The 19,134-nt window shown below is 41.2% G+C and overlaps 1 protein-coding gene across 1 annotated transcript; it reads left to right on the top strand.

Annotated features, from left to right (window-relative positions):
- Window positions 1-2,382: 2,382 nt before the first annotated feature.
- Window positions 2,383-15,849, top strand: SNRPB2 (small nuclear ribonucleoprotein polypeptide B2). The gene is made up of 7 exons (XM_027560266.1): window positions 2,383-2,461; window positions 4,310-4,399; window positions 4,782-4,954; window positions 12,572-12,712; window positions 13,313-13,363; window positions 14,913-15,001; window positions 15,484-15,849. The coding sequence occupies exons 2-7, from the start codon at window positions 4,336-4,338 to the stop codon at window positions 15,641-15,643; spliced, it is 678 nt and encodes a 225-aa protein (XP_027416067.1). The 5' UTR covers window positions 2,383-2,461; window positions 4,310-4,335; the 3' UTR covers window positions 15,644-15,849.
- Window positions 15,850-19,134: the final 3,285 nt, after the last annotated feature.

Here is a 19,134-nt window from a genome sequence, read left to right as displayed (position 1 = left end):
CACCTACTGAGAAGGACTGTATTCTGCCTGTGGAATGTCTATCTTTTTCAATAAACCTGCTTTCGCTTTACAACCATGACTCTTGAAATCTTTCCTGCATGAAGCCAAGGATGCTTACTTGGTGGCCCCTCCCAGGGACTCCCTGGAGACCTGAGTTATGACCATCCTTCCATTTTCCACCAATACAGTCAGTCATGTGACCATGAGGGTGAACTACATTCTGTACCCAGACTGCTATTATGTTTTTCACTTTCAGTGTAGTATTCAACAAATTGCATGTAATGTTCAACACATTATTATAAAATTGGCTTTGTATGGATGATTTTTGCCCAACTATAAGTGGAGGTGATGGGATTCCAGCTGAGCTATTTCAAATCCTAAAAGATGCTGCTGCTGAAGTGCTGCACTCAATATGCCAGCAAATTTGGAAAACTCAGCAGTGGCCACAGGACTGGAAAGGGTCAGTTTTAATTCCAATCCCTAAGAAAGGTAATGCCAAAAAATGTTCAAACTATTGTACAATTACACTCATCTCACACACTAGCAAAGTAATGCTCAAAATTCTCCAAGCTAGGCTTCAACAGTACATGAACCCAAAACTTTCAGATGTTCAAGCTGGATTTAAAAAGGCAGAGGAACCAGAGGTCAAATTGTCAACATCCACTGGATCATAGAAAAAGCAAGAGAATTCCAGAAAAACATCTACTTCAGCTTCGTTGACTACCTTCAAGCCTTTGACTATGTGGATCACAACAAACTGTGGAAAATTCTTAAAGAGATGGGAATATCAAAGCACCTGACCTGCCTCCTGAAAAATCCATATGCAGGTCAAGAAGCAACAGTTAGAACTGGACATGGAACAATGGACTGGTTCAAAATTGGGAAAGAAGTACATCCAGGCTGTATATTGTCACCCTGCTTATTTAACTTATATGCTGAGTACATCATACCAAATGCCAGGCTGGATAGAGCACAAGCTGGAATCAAGATTGCTGGGGGAAATATCAATAACCTCAGATATGCAGATGACACCACTCTTATGGACGAAAGCAAAGAACTAAAGAGCCTCATGATGAAAGTCAAAGAGGAGATTAAAAAAGCTGGCTTAAAACTCAACATTCAAAAAAATGAAGGTCTTGGAATCCAGTACCATCATTTCATGGCAAACTTTGGGGGAACAATGGAAACAGTGAGAGACTATTTTCTTGGGCTCTAAAATCACTGCCCATGGTGACGCTTGCTCCTTGGAAGAAAAGCTATGACCAACCTAGACAGGATATTAAAAAGCAGAGACATTACTTTGCCAACAAAGGTCCATCTAGTCAAATTATGTTTTTTCCAGTAGTCATGTATGGATGTGAGAGTTGGACCATAAAGAAGGCTGAGCACCAAAGAATTGATGCTTTTGAACTGTGTTGTTGGAGAAGACACTTGAGAGTCCCTTGGACTGCAAGGGGATCCAACCAATCTTAAAGCAGATCAATCCTGAATATCCATTGGAAGGACTGATGCTGAAGCTGAAGTTCTAATACGGTGGTCACCGGATGTGAAGTACTAACTCATTAGGAAAGACCCTGATGCTGGGAAAGATTGAAGGCAGGAGGAGAAGGGGACGACAGAGGATGAGATGGTTGGATGGCATTACCAACTCAATGGACATGAGTTTGAGCAAGCTCCAGGAGATGGCTGCAGGACAGGGAAGGCTGGCCTGCTGCAGCCCATGGGGTTGCAAAAAAGTCGGACATGACTGAACGACTGAACAACAAAAAGGCTAATGTGAGTGTTCTGAGCACATTTGTGATAGGTCTGGATTAAATGTGTGATGCTGGGTAGGTTAGGTGTTATTGCATGTGTTCTCATTTGCATCTTACAGTGCTTTCAACTTACAGATGTGTTTGTCGTATCCACTCGTGTCCAACTGTACCACCCCATGGAGTGCAGGCCACCACGCTCCTCTGTCCACGGGATTTCACAGGCAAGAATACAGGGGTTGGTTGCCATGCCCTCTCCTCCAGGGAATCTTCCCAACCCAGGGATCGAACCCAGGTCTCCCGCATTGCAGGCTGATTCTTTACCGTCTGAACCACTAGGGAAGCCCACAGATATGTTTATCAGGATGTTCTGTGTTGAACAGCGCTAACTCATGGTGACGGAACTGATCACCATCTGTCCTTATACTCTTATTGCGCTCCCCTAGAATTCGAGTTAAACCCACAGAATTCCCCCAAGCCTCTTTCCCTTTACCGTGTCCCCTTCACACCTGTTCTCCCCGTCCACCACGTGTGCGCATGCTCAGAGCGATTACTTACCGTGGGCTAGACCGACGGGCATCGATCCACTCTGGGCTCGGCTCTTGACTGATCAGCTTTCTATTGAGGCGCTTGATATCGTCATTTCCGGTGGCTGGTTCCGCTTCCGGCTTCTGGCTTGTGATTGTTACGGGACGTGGTGGACCTGTTTGGTGAGTTGGAGGGGTTTTTTTCTTCGCTCTCTCTTCTCTTCTGGCTGCGGGTTGCGGCTTAGCCAAACGTTCCCCTGCGGGAGCCGAGAATAACCGGTCCGCAACGCTGGGGCCGGAATGTATGCATCCGAGGGTTCGTGGTGGGTCGCCGAGGAAGGCCTGGAAACTGACGCTCGGGTCTGGCGAGGCCCCTGGACTTCAGAGCTTGTCTTAGGCGGGACAGTTCGGGGCCGGGCATGGCGTGGCCGCTTCCTGGGGCTTCGGGCGGAGCTCGTGGGCGGATGTTGCTGCGTCTGGAGAGGCGACACCCTCGCGCGTGTGAAGTTATGGATAACTTTTGCGGATGCGAGGCGTTTACAGCGCGCCGTGCGTTCTCAGGGGCCTCCCAGAGGCTCCCCTTTTGAATCCGGAAGGCGACTCCCGGCGCCCCTGCTCAGTTTGATCCCTGTCACTTCCTTCTCTTCATCGTCTTCGAGTCACAGGTCCACCAAGTTTCAGTTTAGGGTCTCAAACCTCTGAGAAGCGTTACCTTTCACCTATTAACCCGCACAAGGACAGTCCTCGTCTTTAGGCGTTTTGCTTGTCAGACATCCTATGCTGTGCACGTACTATGAGTGTAAATGTTCGTGAGATGCAGCGATATGTGGGTTACCAAGGGAATAAAGCGAGGTCCCAATTCGCGACTAAAACGGTGGGAAAAATGAAATAGTGTGGTGGGTGTGAAATAAAAGTGCAAGAGACAGAAAACAAGGGTTGAATTTTCAGGCCTCCTGCGTATCACCTATGTAACCGTGGGCAAGAACTTGCATTAACTTCTTGTTTCGTCGCTAAATCATGTTCGACTCTTTGCGACCCCATGGACTGTATTCTGCCAGGCTTCTCTATCCGTGGCATTTCCCAGGCAAGAATACTGGAGTGGGTTCCCATTTCCTTCTTCAGGGGATCTTCGTGACCCATGGTTCGGGCCCACGTCTCCTGCGTTGACAGGCCAATGCTTTACCACTAAGCCACCTGGGAATCCCTGCTTTATTCTGTGATAGACAGCAGTGACAGCTGTTGTAAGTGCTTACTGCTCATTCTAAAAGCTGCAAAGAATTTTATCTCATTTAGTCTTCTGAGCTCTATTGGGCAAATTACCATCCCCATTTTACAGATATGAACCTGTGAAACTAAGGAACTTGCCATCAGTCAAGCAGCTAGTAAGAAGCATAGAAAGATTTGGATTCAGATCCACTGGCACTAGCATCTGAGTTTGTAACCATCACGCGGTACTATACCGCGTTTCAAGTCGGTTCCATTTGACTTTGGAGTCAGGACTGTTAGTGATGGTGTATATGAATTAAGTAATACTATGGAAGTGCTTTATGAGAGTACTCATGAAAGGATTCTTGGCAAACTTCATTAATGTTCTGTATCTTGTGATTTTTACTGAATGCGCATTTGTTAGCTTGTTTTTTCATTTTTCACCAAATCTATTCAATTTTTAAATATTGTTTAAAAAGGAAAGTTGTTTCATTACGCAGATGGAAAAAACAGTCTCACTTGTCATAAAAGAAATAGGTTATAAAAATAAAAGTATGGAATAAGGGAGTATTATTAAAAATTGACTAGATATGGTGCGCCACCGAGTTTTTGGCCTGAGAACTGTTCTTTTCTTTAAAAAGGAGGGCTAGCAAGTTTTGGAGAGGTTTTAAAGACTACCGCCAAACTGATATTTTCAGTTTTCAGACTGACATTTGGGGCTGAAAGAATTGAAAAGTCAGTCCCTTTGTTCTGTGTCCTTAATGCCACCCTATGACGTGAACGAATCCTCCCTATTTAGTAACAGAATATTTATTGTCTCTTTAGGCTGTTGGAACAGTTTAACCCAAAACATGGATATCAGACCAAATCATACAATTTATATCAACAATATGAATGACAAAATTAAAAAGGAAGGTAAGTGTTTTTTGTTAAAAAAAAAAAAACTAGTGTGTTTATTTACTACCATCTTAAAAATTATACAGCTTCAAAAGTTCTCATCTAGTCATCTTTCTCACTGCCTGAAATAATGCTTTATCCCTTACTGTGTAAAGACTTTAAGGCTTTTTAAAGATTAGAAATAAGTAGGGGCTGAAGATGTGTTGAATCTGTTTTCACTCAGATGAAATTGTTTCAGAAACTTTTAAAATTAAACAGGCATTGGGAATAGTACGTTATTAAAATATGTAACTTTGTATAAATAAATAAGCGGAGTGCACTCAATGCAGTGTCATTTAAAGAAGAATTTCAGTCATAGTTTCATCCACAAATGACTTGTTTCCCCTCTAATTTTGTGCAGAATTGAAGAGATCCCTGTATGCCCTGTTTTCTCAGTTTGGCCACGTGGTAGATATCGTTGCTTTGAAGACCATGAAGATGAGGGGACAAGCCTTTGTTATATTTAAGGAATTGGGCTCATCTACAAATGCCTTGAGACAGTTACAAGGATTTCCATTTTATGGCAAACCAATGGTAAATCAATCTTCTTTAGGCTTTAATCGCTATTAATGGTGTGGTAGATTTGTAAATATACCCTTGACAGTGTGGCTATTGCTTTCTGCCTTCTGTGTAGTGGGTTGGGGTTTATTTATGTATTTATTTTTATAGAAACACATTAGTAGTAGAGTTTATAATATTCACTTCTTGAGTTACGATAGTTCAGATGGGCAAAACCAAAATACACGGAGATGTAGAATATTTTAAGAACAATGGCAGTATAGGCAATACTGTCATCTCAAAAGAACTAAGAACTAGAAATTAATTACTCAGTTCAGTTCAGTCACTCAGCCGTGTCCGACTCTTTGCGACCCCATGAATCGCAGCACGCCAGGCCTCCCTGTCCATCACCAATTCCCGGAGTTCATCCAGACTCACATCCATCGAGTCAGTGATGCCATCCAGCCATCTCATCCTCTGTCGTCCCCTTCTCCTCCTGCCCCCAATCCCTCCCAGCATCAGAGACTTTTCCAATGAGTCAACTCTTCGCATGAGGTGGCCAAAGTACTGGAGTTTCAGCTTTAGCATCATTCCTTCCAAAGAAATACCAGGGCTGATCTCCTTCAGAATGGACTGGTTGGATCTCCTTGCAGTCCAAGGGACTCTCAAGAGTCTTCTCCAACACCACGGTTCAAAAGCATCAATTCTTTGGCGCTCAGCCTTCTTCACAGTCCAACTCTCACATCCATACATGACCACAGGAAAAACCATAGCCTTGACTAGACGAACCTTTGTTGGCAAAGTAATGTCTCTGCTTTTGAATATGCTATCAGGGTTGGACATAACTTTCCTTCCAGTGAATAAGCGTCTTTTAATTTCACGGCTGCAGTCACCATCTGCAGTGATTTTGGAGCCCAAAAAAATAAAGTCTGACACTGTTTCCACTGTTTCCCCATCTGTTTCCCATGAAGTGATGGGACCGGATGCCATGATCTTTGTTTTCTGAATGTTGAGCTTTAAGCCAACTTTTTCGCTCTCCACTTTCACCTTCATCAAGAGGCTTTTTAGTTCCTCTTCACTTTCTGCCATAAGGGTGGTGTCATCTGCATATCTGAGGTTATTGATATTTCTCCCGGCAATCTTGATTCCAGCTTGTGCTTCTTCCAGTCCAGCGTTTCTCATGATGTACTCTGCATATAAGTTAAATAAGCAGGGTGACAATATACAGAACAACAACCAGTCTGTTGTTCCATGTCCAGTTCTAACTGTTGCTTCTTGACCTGCATACAGATTTCTCAAGAGGCAGATCAGGTGGTCTGGTATTCCCATCTCTTTCAGAATTTTCCAGTTTATTGTGATCCACACAGTCAAAGGCTTTGGCATAGTCAATAAAGCAGAAATAGATGTTTTTCTGGAACTCTCTTGCTTTTTCCATGATCCAATGTTGGCAATTTGATCTCTGGTTCCTCTGCCTTTTCTAAAACCAGCTTGAACATCAGGAAGTTCATGGTTCACATATTGCTGAAGCCTGGCTTGGAGAATTTAGAGCAATACTTTACTAGTGTATGAGATGAGTGCAATTGTGCAGTAGTTTGAGCGTTCTTTGGCATTGCCTTTCTTTGGGATTGGAATGAAAACTGACCTTTTCCAATCCTGTGGCCACTGCTGAGTTTTCCAAATTTGCTGGCATATTGAGTGCAGCACTTTCACAGCATCATCTTTCAGGATTTGAAATAGCTTCACTGGAATTCCATCACCTCCACTAGCTTTGTTCATAGTGATGCTTTCTAAGGCCCACTTGACTTCACATTCCAGGATGTCTGGCTCTAGGTCAGTGATCACACCATCCTGTGATTAATTAACTCAGAAGATTAAAAAGAAACCTCTGTTTGTAAACTTGTAAAACAACACAAAACAAAAATGGTGAGTCAAAGAGGAAATCCAGTCCAAAGTTTCAAAAAATACTATAGTGAAATACTGTACTTTAGAAGCTATGCAGTCAAAGCACTGATCTAAGGACAGTTTTAAACTCAGGAATGACCTGAGATTTCACATTTAGCTGTTGGGTCAAAGTTGAATTGTGAGAAGGAAAGTAAGGAACTCAGGAGGCATTGGTATAAGTCAGAGATAGTAGAGGATTGGATCAGGCTGGAGACAGAGTATATAATTCAGAGGTCTCTTGGTGTTTGAATGGGTACATTCTACATTGGGTATGGATTTTAGTGCTTTTCTTCTGGAACTGGAGTGCGATGGGAAGGGGTTTTGGGGAAAGAGCCAAGGCCGAGAGTTTCAGGGTCCCATATTCTCATTCTGGTTCTGCCATTAACTGGCTTTTGGTGCATGTTCCATTTCACCACCTGTTAAAAAAAAAAAAAAGAATAAGCAGACTGAATATTTTTCGGTCAGATTTACAGGCAAGCAAAAACTCTTTTATAAAGGACCAGATAATATAAGCTTTGTGGACTACATAGATTTTGTATTGCACATTCTTGGGTTTGTATGTGGTTTTTTAAATAATCCTTTAAAAATTGTAAAAAGAAAGAAAAAAGTTCTTAACTCATAGGCCATACAAAAACGGGCCATGGGCTGGATTTGGCCCATAATCTGTAGTGCAGATCACCACTGTGATCTCTTTTTACAAATTAATATTATCAGGCACAGAAATCTTACGTTACTATAACCAGTGGCATTGTCAGGACTTGAAAGCTAATCTGCTGACATCCAATATTGTGATTCCCCCCCCCCCCCCCAATTAGGATAGGCATCTGATCTGTAAAGGGCCAGATAGTAAATATTTTAGGCTGTGTGAGCCAGATGATCTCTTTTGCAGCTCCTTAAACTGCCTTTATAGTTGGAGAAGCAGCCACAGAACGTGTGCACATGGAAGGGTGTGTCTGTGTCCTAAGAAGACCTAATGCACAATACCAGGCAGTGTTGGCATAGTCAGCACTCCAGGGACCTCGGTACTGCACTGTTTAATTCAGGACTGAGCCCTTTTTGTCTGTTAAACTGCTGCGCATTTTCTGCCCATCCTCTATCCAACTCTCCTTTTCCCACATGACTGTTTCCCACCATCGTATGTTTGGAAAGTCATATTCCAGAAGAACTGAGAAGGGGTAGTACCTTCCTACCTACCCCAACTTACAGTAAATTGGCATTTCCTGAAACCAGTTTATCTTTCTCAGTAGCATGAAGAATTAGCATAATTTAGATCTCAGCTGGTAGTAGTATAAGACTGGGTTTTAGTTTAAATCTGAAATTATGTTAGTATGAAGAAGCCATTTATTCCATAAAGGGTTTTAGGACTGTTTGTTAAGTTGGGATGACACGTTTGCATATGCCTGGGATTGAAGTCCAGGAAAGCTGGAAATTGTTTGCTGCATTTGGCACTGGCTTCACCCTGCCAGCTAGTTACTGAAAATCAAAGGGACAAGCCCATTAGACTGATCTCATATTGGAGGTATTTTAGGTCTCCTCTCTGGCTTCAGGAAAGTAGGAGGTACTGCCAGATCTCTAGCATCCTAGAAGAGGGGAAGAATGTTCCTTGAGCTATCTTGTTTATATTTACTTAAGTGGTTTCAGTTGCTCTTCTGTTTTAACGCCAACATACCAGATCAGAAATGAACAAAATTGTCTATGACTTGGAACTCAGAACAAAATTATTCTCTGTGATTCAAGTACAGTTGGTTCTTTAATTCCAAAAATACCTCAGTAAAGTGAAACCATCTTCCGAAGGGTGTCTGTCATGAAACCTCTGGTATAAATGTAAATCTTGCGCTTTCTCTAAGCTGTGGGTGAATTTTTATCCCTCATCAGTATTTAGTCTACTATTTTTCAACACTGGCACTTTTGACATTTTGAACTGAATAACTTTTTTTTATTGTTTGGGTTTTGTGGTTCATCGGAGAGTGTTTAACAGCGTCTCTGGCCTCTGCCCACTAAGCGTGACAATGCAGTGTCTCCAGTCAGCAGTGCCAGCTGTGTCCTGGTGGGCAGATTCTCCTCAAGTTGAGAACTGCTGCTCTAGACCAGCCAGCTAAGAGCAAGGGCTGTGGTAAGAGATTTTCACAGGCCATAGGGACAAGTACAAGATCACCCAAGATCTTCTCAGGTCAGGAAGAAGGATGAGGATGCAGGGGAGTTGGGAGAGAATCCCTGGACCAAGTCAGAGTTAGCCCAGATCTGCTCCTTTTGGTTAGATGATGATGTGCAAGAATAACAGTGGCTGGCAGGGTTAAGTCCACTTGGAGGAAGTCCTGCAATCAGAGGGAGCCTAAGGGATGGAGTATGAAAAGGCAAAAAGGACACTGAAAGATGAACTCCCCAGGTTGGTAGGTGCTCAGTATACTACGGGAGATCAGTGGAAAACTAACTCCAGAAAGAGGGAAGAGACAGAGCCAAAGCAAAAACAGCACCCAGTTGTGGATATGACTGGTGGTGGAAGTAAAGTCCGATGCTGTAAAGAGCAATATTGCATAGGAACCTGGAATGTTAGGTCCATGAATCAAGGCAAATTGGAAGTGGTCAAACAGGAGATGGCAAGAGTGAACGTCAATATTTTAGGAATCAGCAAACTAACATGGACTGGAGTGGGTGAATTTAACTCAGATGACCATTGTAATGCCCTGACCAGTAATGCTGAAGAAGCTGAAGTTGAATGGTTCTGTGAAGACCTACAAGACCTTCTAGAACTAACACCCCCAAAAGATGTCCTTTTCATTATAGGGGATTGGAATGCAAAAGTAGGAAGTCAAGGAACACCTGGAGTAACAGGCAAATTTGGCCTTGGAGTACAGAATGAAGCAGGGCAAAGGCTAATAGAGTTTTGCCAAGAGAATGCACTGGTCATAGCAAACACCCTCTTCCAACAACATAAGAGAAGACTCTACACATGGACATCACCAGATGGTCAACACTGAAATCAGATTGATTATATTGTTTGCAGCCCAAAGATGGAGAGGCTCTATACAGTCAGCAAAAACAAGACCGGGAGCTGACTGTGGCTCAGATCATGAACTTCTTATTGCCAAATTCAGACTTCAATTGAAGAAAGTACAGAAAACCACCAGATCATTCAGGTATGACTTAAATCAAATCCCTTATGATTATACAGTGGAAGTGAGAAATAGATTTAAGGGATTAGATCTGATAGAGTGCCTGAAGAACTGTGGATGGAGGTTCATGGCATTGTACAGGAGACAGGGATCCAGACCATTCCCAAGAAAAGGAAATGCAAAAAAGCAAAATGGTTGAGGAGGCCTCACAGATAGCTGTGAAAGGCAGAGGAGAAAAGGAAAGATACACCCATTTGAATGCAGAGTTTCAAAGAATAGCAAGGAGAGATAATAAAGCCTTCCTCAGTGATCAGTGCAAAGAAATGGAAAACAATAGAATGGGAAAGACTAGAGATCTCTTCAAGAAAATTAGCCATACCAAGGGAACATTTCATACAAAGTTGGGCACAATAAAGGACAAATGGTATGGACCTAACAGAAGCAGAAGTTATTAAGAAGAGGTGGCAAGACTACACAGAAGATGATCTTTTGGATCATCAAAAAAGCCAGAGTTCAGAAAAACATATACTTTTGCTTTATTGACTACGCCAAAGCCTTTGTGTGGATCACAGTAAACTGTGGAAAAGTCTTAAAGAGATGGGAATACCAGACCTCTTGACCTGCCTTTTGAGAAATCTGTATGCAGGTCAGGACTTAACAGTTAGAACTGGACGTGGAAAAACAGACTGGTTCCAAATAGGGAAGTGGGTACATCAAGGCTGTATATTGTCACCCTGCTTATTTAACTTCTATGCAGAGTACATCATGAGAAATGCTGGGCTGGAAGAAGTGCAAGCTGGAATCAAGATTGCTGGGAGAAATATCAATAACCTCAGATATGCAGATGACACCACCCTTATGGCAGAAAGTGAAGAAGAACTAAAGAACCTCTTGATGAAGGTGAAAGAGGAGAGTGAAAAAGCTAGCTTAAAACTCAACATTGAAAAAGCTAAGATTATGGCATCTGGTGCCATCACTTCATGGCAAATAGATGGGGAAACAGTGGAAACAGTGACAGACTTTATTTTTTTGGGCACCGAAATCACTGCAGATGGTGACTGCAGCCATGAAATTAAAAGACACTTACTCCTTGGAAGAAAAGTTATGACCAACCTAGATAGCATATAAAAAGCAGAGACATTACTTTGTCAACAGAGGTCCATTTAGTCAAGGCTGTGGTTTTTCCAGTGGTCATGTATGGATGTGAGAGTTGGACTGTGAAGAAAGTGCCGAAGAATTGATGCTTTTGAACTGTGATGTTGGAGAAGACTCTTGAGAGTCCCTTGGACTGCAAGGAGATCCAACCAGTCCATCCTAAAGGAGATGAATCCTGCGTGTTCATTGGAAGGACTGATGCTGAAGATGAAAGTCCAATACTTTGGCCACCTCATGCGAGGAACTGGCTCACTGGAAAAGACTCTGATGCTGGGAGGGATTGGGAGCAGGAGGAGAAGGGGACGACAGAGGATGAGATGGCTAGATGGCATCACCGACTCGATGAACGTGAATTTGAGTGAACTCCAGGAGTTGGTAATGGACAGGGAGGCCTGGCGTGCTGCGGTCCATGCAGTCGCAAAGAATTAGACACGACTGAGCGACTGAACTGACTGACTGAAGGGATGGAGATGTTGTGAGAGGCTTGCTCTCCTCTTGTTTACCCCATATAGTCATCTCTAGTTAACATAAAAGAAAGGAAAGAGCTGCTCTTGGTTTTAACAAATTCTTTGTTTTCAAACCTTCATTATTTTTTAAAATTGGTTTCTAGTGGAGTATATTTGCTTTGCAGTGTTGTGTTAGTTTCTACTATACAGCAAAGTGAGTCAGCCCTATGTATACACACATCCCCTCTTTTTTGGATTTCCCTCCCATTTTAGGTCACAGAGTACTGAGTAGAGTTCCCTGAGCTGTACATTAGCAAACCTGCATATTGTAAAATGTCACTTTTTCTCTTCATACTGAGATCAAATTCTTGCCATAGAAGACAACTATAGAGAGGAATTGGTAGAACTGGTGTTTCAGTATGATCAGAGAGGTAGTTTCAGCTTTCTGGACCCCAGGAAAGAAAAGTTTTACACTGCCTGTGGCATAGTATTCATGCAGGTGGCCTAGTTGCACAGCTGTGATGCCATCTTATTTCCTTTCAAAGCTTTTTAAATTTAAGTTGATGCCACTATTTGTTATTTTGTTTAAAAGTAATATTCCAGATTCAAAGGAAAGTCATTCTCAGTCTTCAGTACTTTAACTTGAGAAGTAACAAACTCCATGCACATCTTGACCTGTCGAGTGTCCCTGTAAGGCATAGACAGCTTTCCAGTGCACTCCTCTCTGTCTTTTAATAGAGAGGATCAGTGGTGCAGATTTTTCAAAGTCCTGTTTCTCCCGTATGAAAATCTATTGTTCTTCTAATAAACACAGTTGAATCTAACTTTGTCTCAGTTGCAAATCAGGGCCACAATTTATTTTCTTTTGGCACTCAGCATACTTGACAGATTTCCTTCAGGAAAATTATATTTGTGTAATGAAATTTGAAATATTAATGACAAGTGTAAATAGCCTTCAGCATAATGAAAAGTAACTTTTTTTTAAATAATTAAAACAGCGAATCCAGTATGCCAAAACAGATTCCGATATAATATCTAAAATGCGTGGCACTTTTGCTGACAAAGAAAAGAAAAAAGAAAAGAAAAAAGCCAAAACTGTGGAACAGACTGCAACAACTGTGAACAAAAAGCCTGGTCAGGTAAGATGGGCAAAAGTTCCTATTTCGTTGTATATCAGACAGTTTTATTTGAATTTGCATGATGTTTAACTCCATCATTATCCAAAATATGTTAATATCTATTGGCTTATTTTTCAAGTTCTGTGTATAAATAATACTATAGATTTTATCTTTAGTATTCCACTGAAATCAGCCTTCTTTGAACAGTTCATAAATTCAAAAATCTAATTTAAAAATTCCAGATAAAGGTGAAATTATCCAAAAACTAGTTACTTTCAGATTGAAAGTAATTAGAAATCAGTTTTAATAAGTATAATGCTTGGGTTTTTTTTTTCTAGTTGTTTTAAAAAAAAAGTGAGAAAGACCAGTTCTTGGTTTTTCTCCTATATATTTCTCCATAATTTTGAAACTTAGAGGTTGAGTTTTATGATACAGACCTTTCAAAAATATTTGACAAGATATAAATACATAAATGTTTGAGTCAGAGTTTTAAGATGTAAATTCTCAAAATGGAATAAAAATATCTATGTTACTCTTATTTTTAGTGCAGTAATTTTAAACACTTGCTATTTTTTTAGAGGGATTGGAAGTTTTAACTGTTTCTCACTCTTTTTCATTTAGGGAACACCAAATTCAGCTAATACCCAAGGAAATGCAACACCAAATCCTCAGGTAATATTTTTTCCCATGTGATACTTACTTTAAAATAAAATTACAAAACAATAGCAGTAATGTACAACAATCCTCATGTCTCCAAAAACTGAAAATGATTCCATGTATAAGCCACAACAATGTGGAACCTCCTTCTTCAAAACATTTTATTTTTCTTCAGGAAGAAGAAAACAAAACCTGACTTTATTCCTTGCTTCCCACAATGATCAATGACAGGATTAAACAATATATTCTAAGTTCTATAAAGATAAGAAGCAGGATGGTTGTTTTCTTCACATGATGTAGCCCAGAGCTTTTCAGGCTTGTTGCTTGGAATCCATTCCCATTGGCTAAAGCACTAACCCGTCTTTTCTCAAAGAACAAAGTTGTTCTATAGTTACCTTTGTTCTTATTTCCTCAGTACATATATATTTAAGTCTCCTGATACAGATCTTTACCCTGTGACTCCACGGTACAGAATTCGCCTGCAGTGCAGGAGCAGCAGGAGACACGGGTTCAATCCCAGGATTGGGAAGATCCCCTGGAGGAGGAAATGGCCAACTGCTCCAGTATTCTTGCCTGGAGAATTCCATGGGCCGAGGACCCTGGCGGCTATAGTCCATGTGGTTGCAAAGAGTCAAACACAGCTGAAGCAACTTAGCACAATATAGATTTATCAGAAACTCATCCTTACATCCAGGGAATTCCTTGCCCCACTGAGGTTTCCTCCTCTGGTTTTAAGTTACTTGCATTTTCTTGCATTATCTACTACTATGAAGTCTTTCAGCAGCTATAGTCCAGCACATAATTCTCTAAGCCCTAAGTTCTTTACATTTCATCTTTTTTCTCCCATGAAATTTACTCTCATTTACTTGGGCAAAACATTAAAAATTACCAAATATAGGTTCTACATGGAATCTTTTTTAATTTATTTATTTTTGGCTACGTTGGGTCTTTGTTGCTCTGCACAAACTTTGTCTAGTTGTGAGTGGGGGCTCTTCTCTAGCTGCGGTGTGTGAGCTTCTCATTGCAGTGGCTTCTCTTATTGCAGAGCATGGGCTCCGTAGTTGTAGCACTAAGTGGAAATCTTTTTTTTTTCCAAAATTTTCTCACACACCGGGAGGTAGTATGCAGTAGGATTGAGTATCTGCGGGTTAAGCAGCTGAGGACGGGTGACACCAATGCCATCTCTGCTTGTGTTAGGACCAGTTACGTAATCCAGATGACAGAAGCCTCCTATTCCAGCTGCCTCCGGATGCTTAAAACTTAAATATTCTCTTAAATACTGTTAATTAAATAGTTAATACTTAAATACTTAAAAACTGTTGATAAGATTTATAACCTTCCAAATATTTCCTTAGTGACTTGAATGTCAATCTTAATTACTGTTAGGTTTTGTTTACTTCTCTGGTGTCACTGTTTTTCACCTTCAGTGCTTGATGTGGTAAGATTTCATAAGCCTTAAACTGTGGAATGTAATTCTCTGAAGTATAGATTTAAATGTAAGAGCCAAAGTGGCTAATTATACTTATAATACTTATAAGTTAACTTGGCCTTTTCTTTTTAATAGGTCCCTGATTACCCTCCAAACTATATTTTATTCCTTAATAATTTACCAGAAGAGACTAATGAGATGATGCTCTCCATGCTGTTTAACCAGTAAGTATTTCGTAAACAAGTCTGTGTTCTGAGAGCCTCCTGACAGGACAGATAGCACTTCCCTGGGTTGAATCCATTTGCATATCACACAGTAATTCCTACGGCTTCATTGGTTTGCTCCTGGATTAATCATGAATCGAAACCAGTATGCAGATTAAGCAAATGAGAAGCTAAATTACCTCTAATGTTTGAATTATTAATTCTAGTTGATAAGTAAAATAGGAGACAAAGCTTTGATGAAGTGACAGGAATAGAATTAGCTTACATGATTCCTGCAGTTCTTTTCATGGTATTAGTTATATTTCAGGCTCTTTCATCCCACTCAGGATTCTTGGTGGGATGTGATCGTTTTCCTGTACGTAGATCATGATGTTGCTTAACAAATTTAAATGCAGAATAGACATTTTGTATTTGATGTCATTTCTATATTTGCATATATAAAAATTGTTTACATATATAAGCATTGTTTTCGTTCGTTATAGGTTCCCTGGTTTCAAGGAAGTGCGTCTGGTACCTGGGAGGCATGACATCGCTTTTGTTGAATTTGAAAATGATGGACAGGCTGGAGCTGCTAGGGACGCCCTGCAGGGGTTTAAGATCACACCGTCCCATGCCATGAAGATCACCTATGCCAAAAAATAACATTTGGGATAGTTGTCTTTAAAGGACTCTGTTATTTATAGCTTTCGTTTTGATAACATTTGGTCAGTTCATTTTAATAGTTGGGAAAGCGGAAGTGTATGTGAGCTTTTTGTAAAGGATTTAAAAGATTACCTAGTCTCTGTTTAGCCTTAGTGAACTGTGAAGGCCTTAATTTTGTACAATAAAATTTTTATTTGTATCCCTTACCTGGTATTTCATTTATTGACCCACTGCCCTATCATCAAATGCCGGTGCTAGTCTAGGACACATCTTAAGGTATAAACTGTAATGGGATGCTTTTCTAGTGTTATCTCGGAGCAGCTAATGGTAGAGACACTTTAATAAAAGAATTAGGTCAAGCACTTGTTTAGATTTTCTGTGTTATTTTTTTATGCATATGAACTGCCATCCTGGAGCTCATTTTTGTGTGTTATTCATTCATGTATTTATTTGGCTGCACTGAGTCTTAGTTGCAGCATGTGGGACCTTTGGTTGTGGCATGTAGGATCTAGTTCCCTGAGAATGAATCGAATCTGGGCCCTGCTGCTTCGGGAGCACAGAGTCTTAGCCTCTGCACCACTAGGGAAGTCCCTTTTTTACTAATACTTGTACTAATACTAATACTTTTACTTGTACGAATAGTAATGATGATCATCCTGCATATTAGAAGAAAACGAGACCTGGGCAGGATCTGAATTTCATCTTCAGAGTCAAATAAATGAGCCAGTAGTAGGCATTTCACAAATCTTTTCATTCATTTTTTACTTGAATAAAGACCATTTAAGAGTAACTATATTAAATGTTTTCTGGGAAAACAGAGAAAAAGGGAATATTGTCTTCAGACTTCACATCTTATACTCTTACCCTCTTGAGATAGGGTGTTTCCTAAGGAATACCTGCTCAGTTAATACCTCTTGATTGAATGACCTCCAAAGGAAAGATGTTTAATCTTTTTGAAGACTAGCAGTCTAACCCAATGGTTGCCAGTCCTAATCTTGCTGCCTCATTGTGCTGCTTAACACCAATTCTCGGGTATTTCCAAAGTTCATTTTCTGTAGTGTTTGATTTCTGCTTAAGGCTATCAGTTTAATCCCCTGGTAGCAAAACCATGGGTGTCTTTAGAAGTAGACAATTTTGTATGTATAGCACATGGTAAAGTGACACTATTGATCACTTTTTGTGTTCCTGTTTTAGTATTTTCTGAAACAAGACTTTTCCTTATCACTTAGATTTTTTTTTATGTATTTGTGAAATATATATATGTTAAAACTGGAGCCTATTATACAGAATGAAGTAAGCCAGAAAGAAAAACACCAATACAGTATACTAATGCATATATATGGAATTTAGAAAGATGGTAACAATAACCCTGTATACGAGACAGCAAAAGAGATACCGATGTATAGAACAGTCTTTTGGACTCTGGGAGAGGGAGAGGGTGGGATGATTTGGGAGAATGGCATTGAAACATGTATAATATATATGAAATGAGTTGCCAGTCCAGGTTCGATGCATGATACTGGATGCTTGGGGCTGATGCACTGGGACGACCCAGAGGGATGGTACAGGGAAGGAGGAGGGAGGAGGGTTCAGGATGGGGAACACATGTATACCTGTGGCGGATTCATGTTGATATATGGGAAAACCAATACAATATTGTAAAGTTAAAAAGAGACCATTTTTAGGCTTATGTAGGTTTTTACCACATGTATATGTTAGGAAAAAGCAAAATACTTTTTATTCCTTAAACTTCACCACTTGCAGAGTCTGACTGTTGTGAATAACTTTTTAGTTGTCAAGTTCATGTACGTCCATAAAAGATATTAACTGAGCCATTAGGAAAAAAGACCGCTCTTGTATGTTGACCAGCAGTCCCAGTGGCTAGTACACTTTCTCACTGCTTGCTTTTGGTGACTGTACTTAGTCTCAGAACACAGACTGGCCCTGCTCTGAGTGGCTGTTGAAGGGGAAGTTGGCCACAGTGGTAGGTGTCGGAGGGAGGGAGAGGGTGGATGGAAAATGGGATTGTGTAGGCCATTTTAAGGGCATGCTTACACTCCGAAATGGGGAACTATTAGAGGATTTTGTAAACTGAGTTACTTACAGTGATAGCATTCACCCGTTTTAGTATTTGGTGAGTTTTGGCAGTTGGACCAACCTAGACAGCATATTCAAAAGCAGAGACATTACTTTGCCAACAAAGTTTCGTCTAGTCAAGGCTGTGGTTTTTCCTGTGGTCATGTATGGATGTGAGAGTTGGACTGTGAAGAAGGCTGAGTGCTGAAGAATTGATGCTTTTGAACTGTGGTGTTGAAGACTCTTGAGAGTCCCTTGGACTGCAAGGAGATCCAACCAGTCCATTCTGAAGATCAGCCCTGGGATTTCTTTGGAAGGAATGATGCTAAAGCTGAAACTCCAGTACTTTGGCCACCTCATGTGAAGAGTTGACTCATTGGAAAAGTCTCTGATGCTGGGAGGGATTGGGGGCAGGAGGAGAAGGGGACGACAGAGGATGAGATGGCTGGATGGCATCACTGACTCAATGGACGTGAGTCTGAGTGAACTCCGGGAGTTGGTGATGGACAGGGAGGCCTGGTGTGCTGCGATTCATAGGGTTGCAAAGAGTCGGACATGACTGAGCGACTGATCTGATCTGATACAGTTGTGTGAAGGTCATAAGATACAGAGGATTCCGTCACGCCTCAGAGAAAGGGCTCCCTTGTGTTCCTTTGCAGTGTCCCCATCCCAACCCTAGGCAGCCACCCATCTGCTTTCTATCGCTGCAACTGTGCCTTGTCTAGAATGCTCCTATTTAATTTTTCGGCCTCATTGGGCAGCATGTGGGATCCTAGTTGCCTTACCAAGGATTGAACCCCACCGCCTGCAGTGGAAGTGTGAAGTCTTAACCCTGAACCACCAGGGAAGTTCGTAGAATGCTTTTTTGTTGTTGTCATTATTGCTGTTTTTATTTTCAGTTGTGCTGGTTCTTTGCTGCCGCACAGGCTTGCTCTGGTCGTGGCGAGCAGGGGCTCCACTTCACTGCGGTGCACCAGGCTTCCACGGCAGTGGCTTCTCTTGCTGTGGAGCACAGGCTCCAGGCACATGGGCTTAGATGCTCCTCTGCATGTGGAATCCTCCCAGACCAGGGATCAACCTGCGCCCCCGACTTAGCAGGTGGATTCCCATCTACTGCATCTCCAAGGGAGTCCCCTAGAATGCTTTTGAGGTGTATCTCTATTGCGTGGGTCAGCAGTTTGTTCTGCCAATGGATGGGCATTTTGAGTTCTTTCTGGTTTGGGACCATTGTGAATAAAGTGACTCTGAACATTCACATGCAAGTCTGTGTGGGACATAAGTTCTGTGAGAAGAGTTCAAACAGAGAAGTGACATCTGATTACTTTTGAAAGCTGTTTATTTTGGGAAAAAATCCAATTTATATGAAAGTAGCTGAAAAAGTACATAGAACTTCCATAAATGTTTTTGAACTGTCA

The sequence above is a fragment of the Bos indicus x Bos taurus genome, chromosome 13, assembly GCF_003369695.1.
Source record: "Bos indicus x Bos taurus breed Angus x Brahman F1 hybrid chromosome 13, Bos_hybrid_MaternalHap_v2.0, whole genome shotgun sequence".
Taxonomy (NCBI): domain Eukaryota; kingdom Metazoa; phylum Chordata; class Mammalia; order Artiodactyla; family Bovidae; genus Bos; species Bos indicus x Bos taurus.
This window is presented reverse-complemented; position numbering and strand designations above follow the sequence as displayed.

Excerpts from the sequence above, each read along its gene's own strand:
- SNRPB2 (XM_027560266.1), top strand. The coding sequence starts at position 4,336 with ATGGATATCAGACCAAATCATACAATTTATATCAACAATATGAATGAC. Across the intron at positions 4,400-4,781 it reads TGACAAAATTAAAAAGGAAG|AATTGAAGAGATCCCTGTAT; the intron begins GTAAGTGTTTTT and ends AATTTTGTGCAG. Across the intron at positions 13,364-14,912 it reads ATGCAACACCAAATCCTCAG|GTCCCTGATTACCCTCCAAA; the intron begins GTAATATTTTTT and ends TCTTTTTAATAG.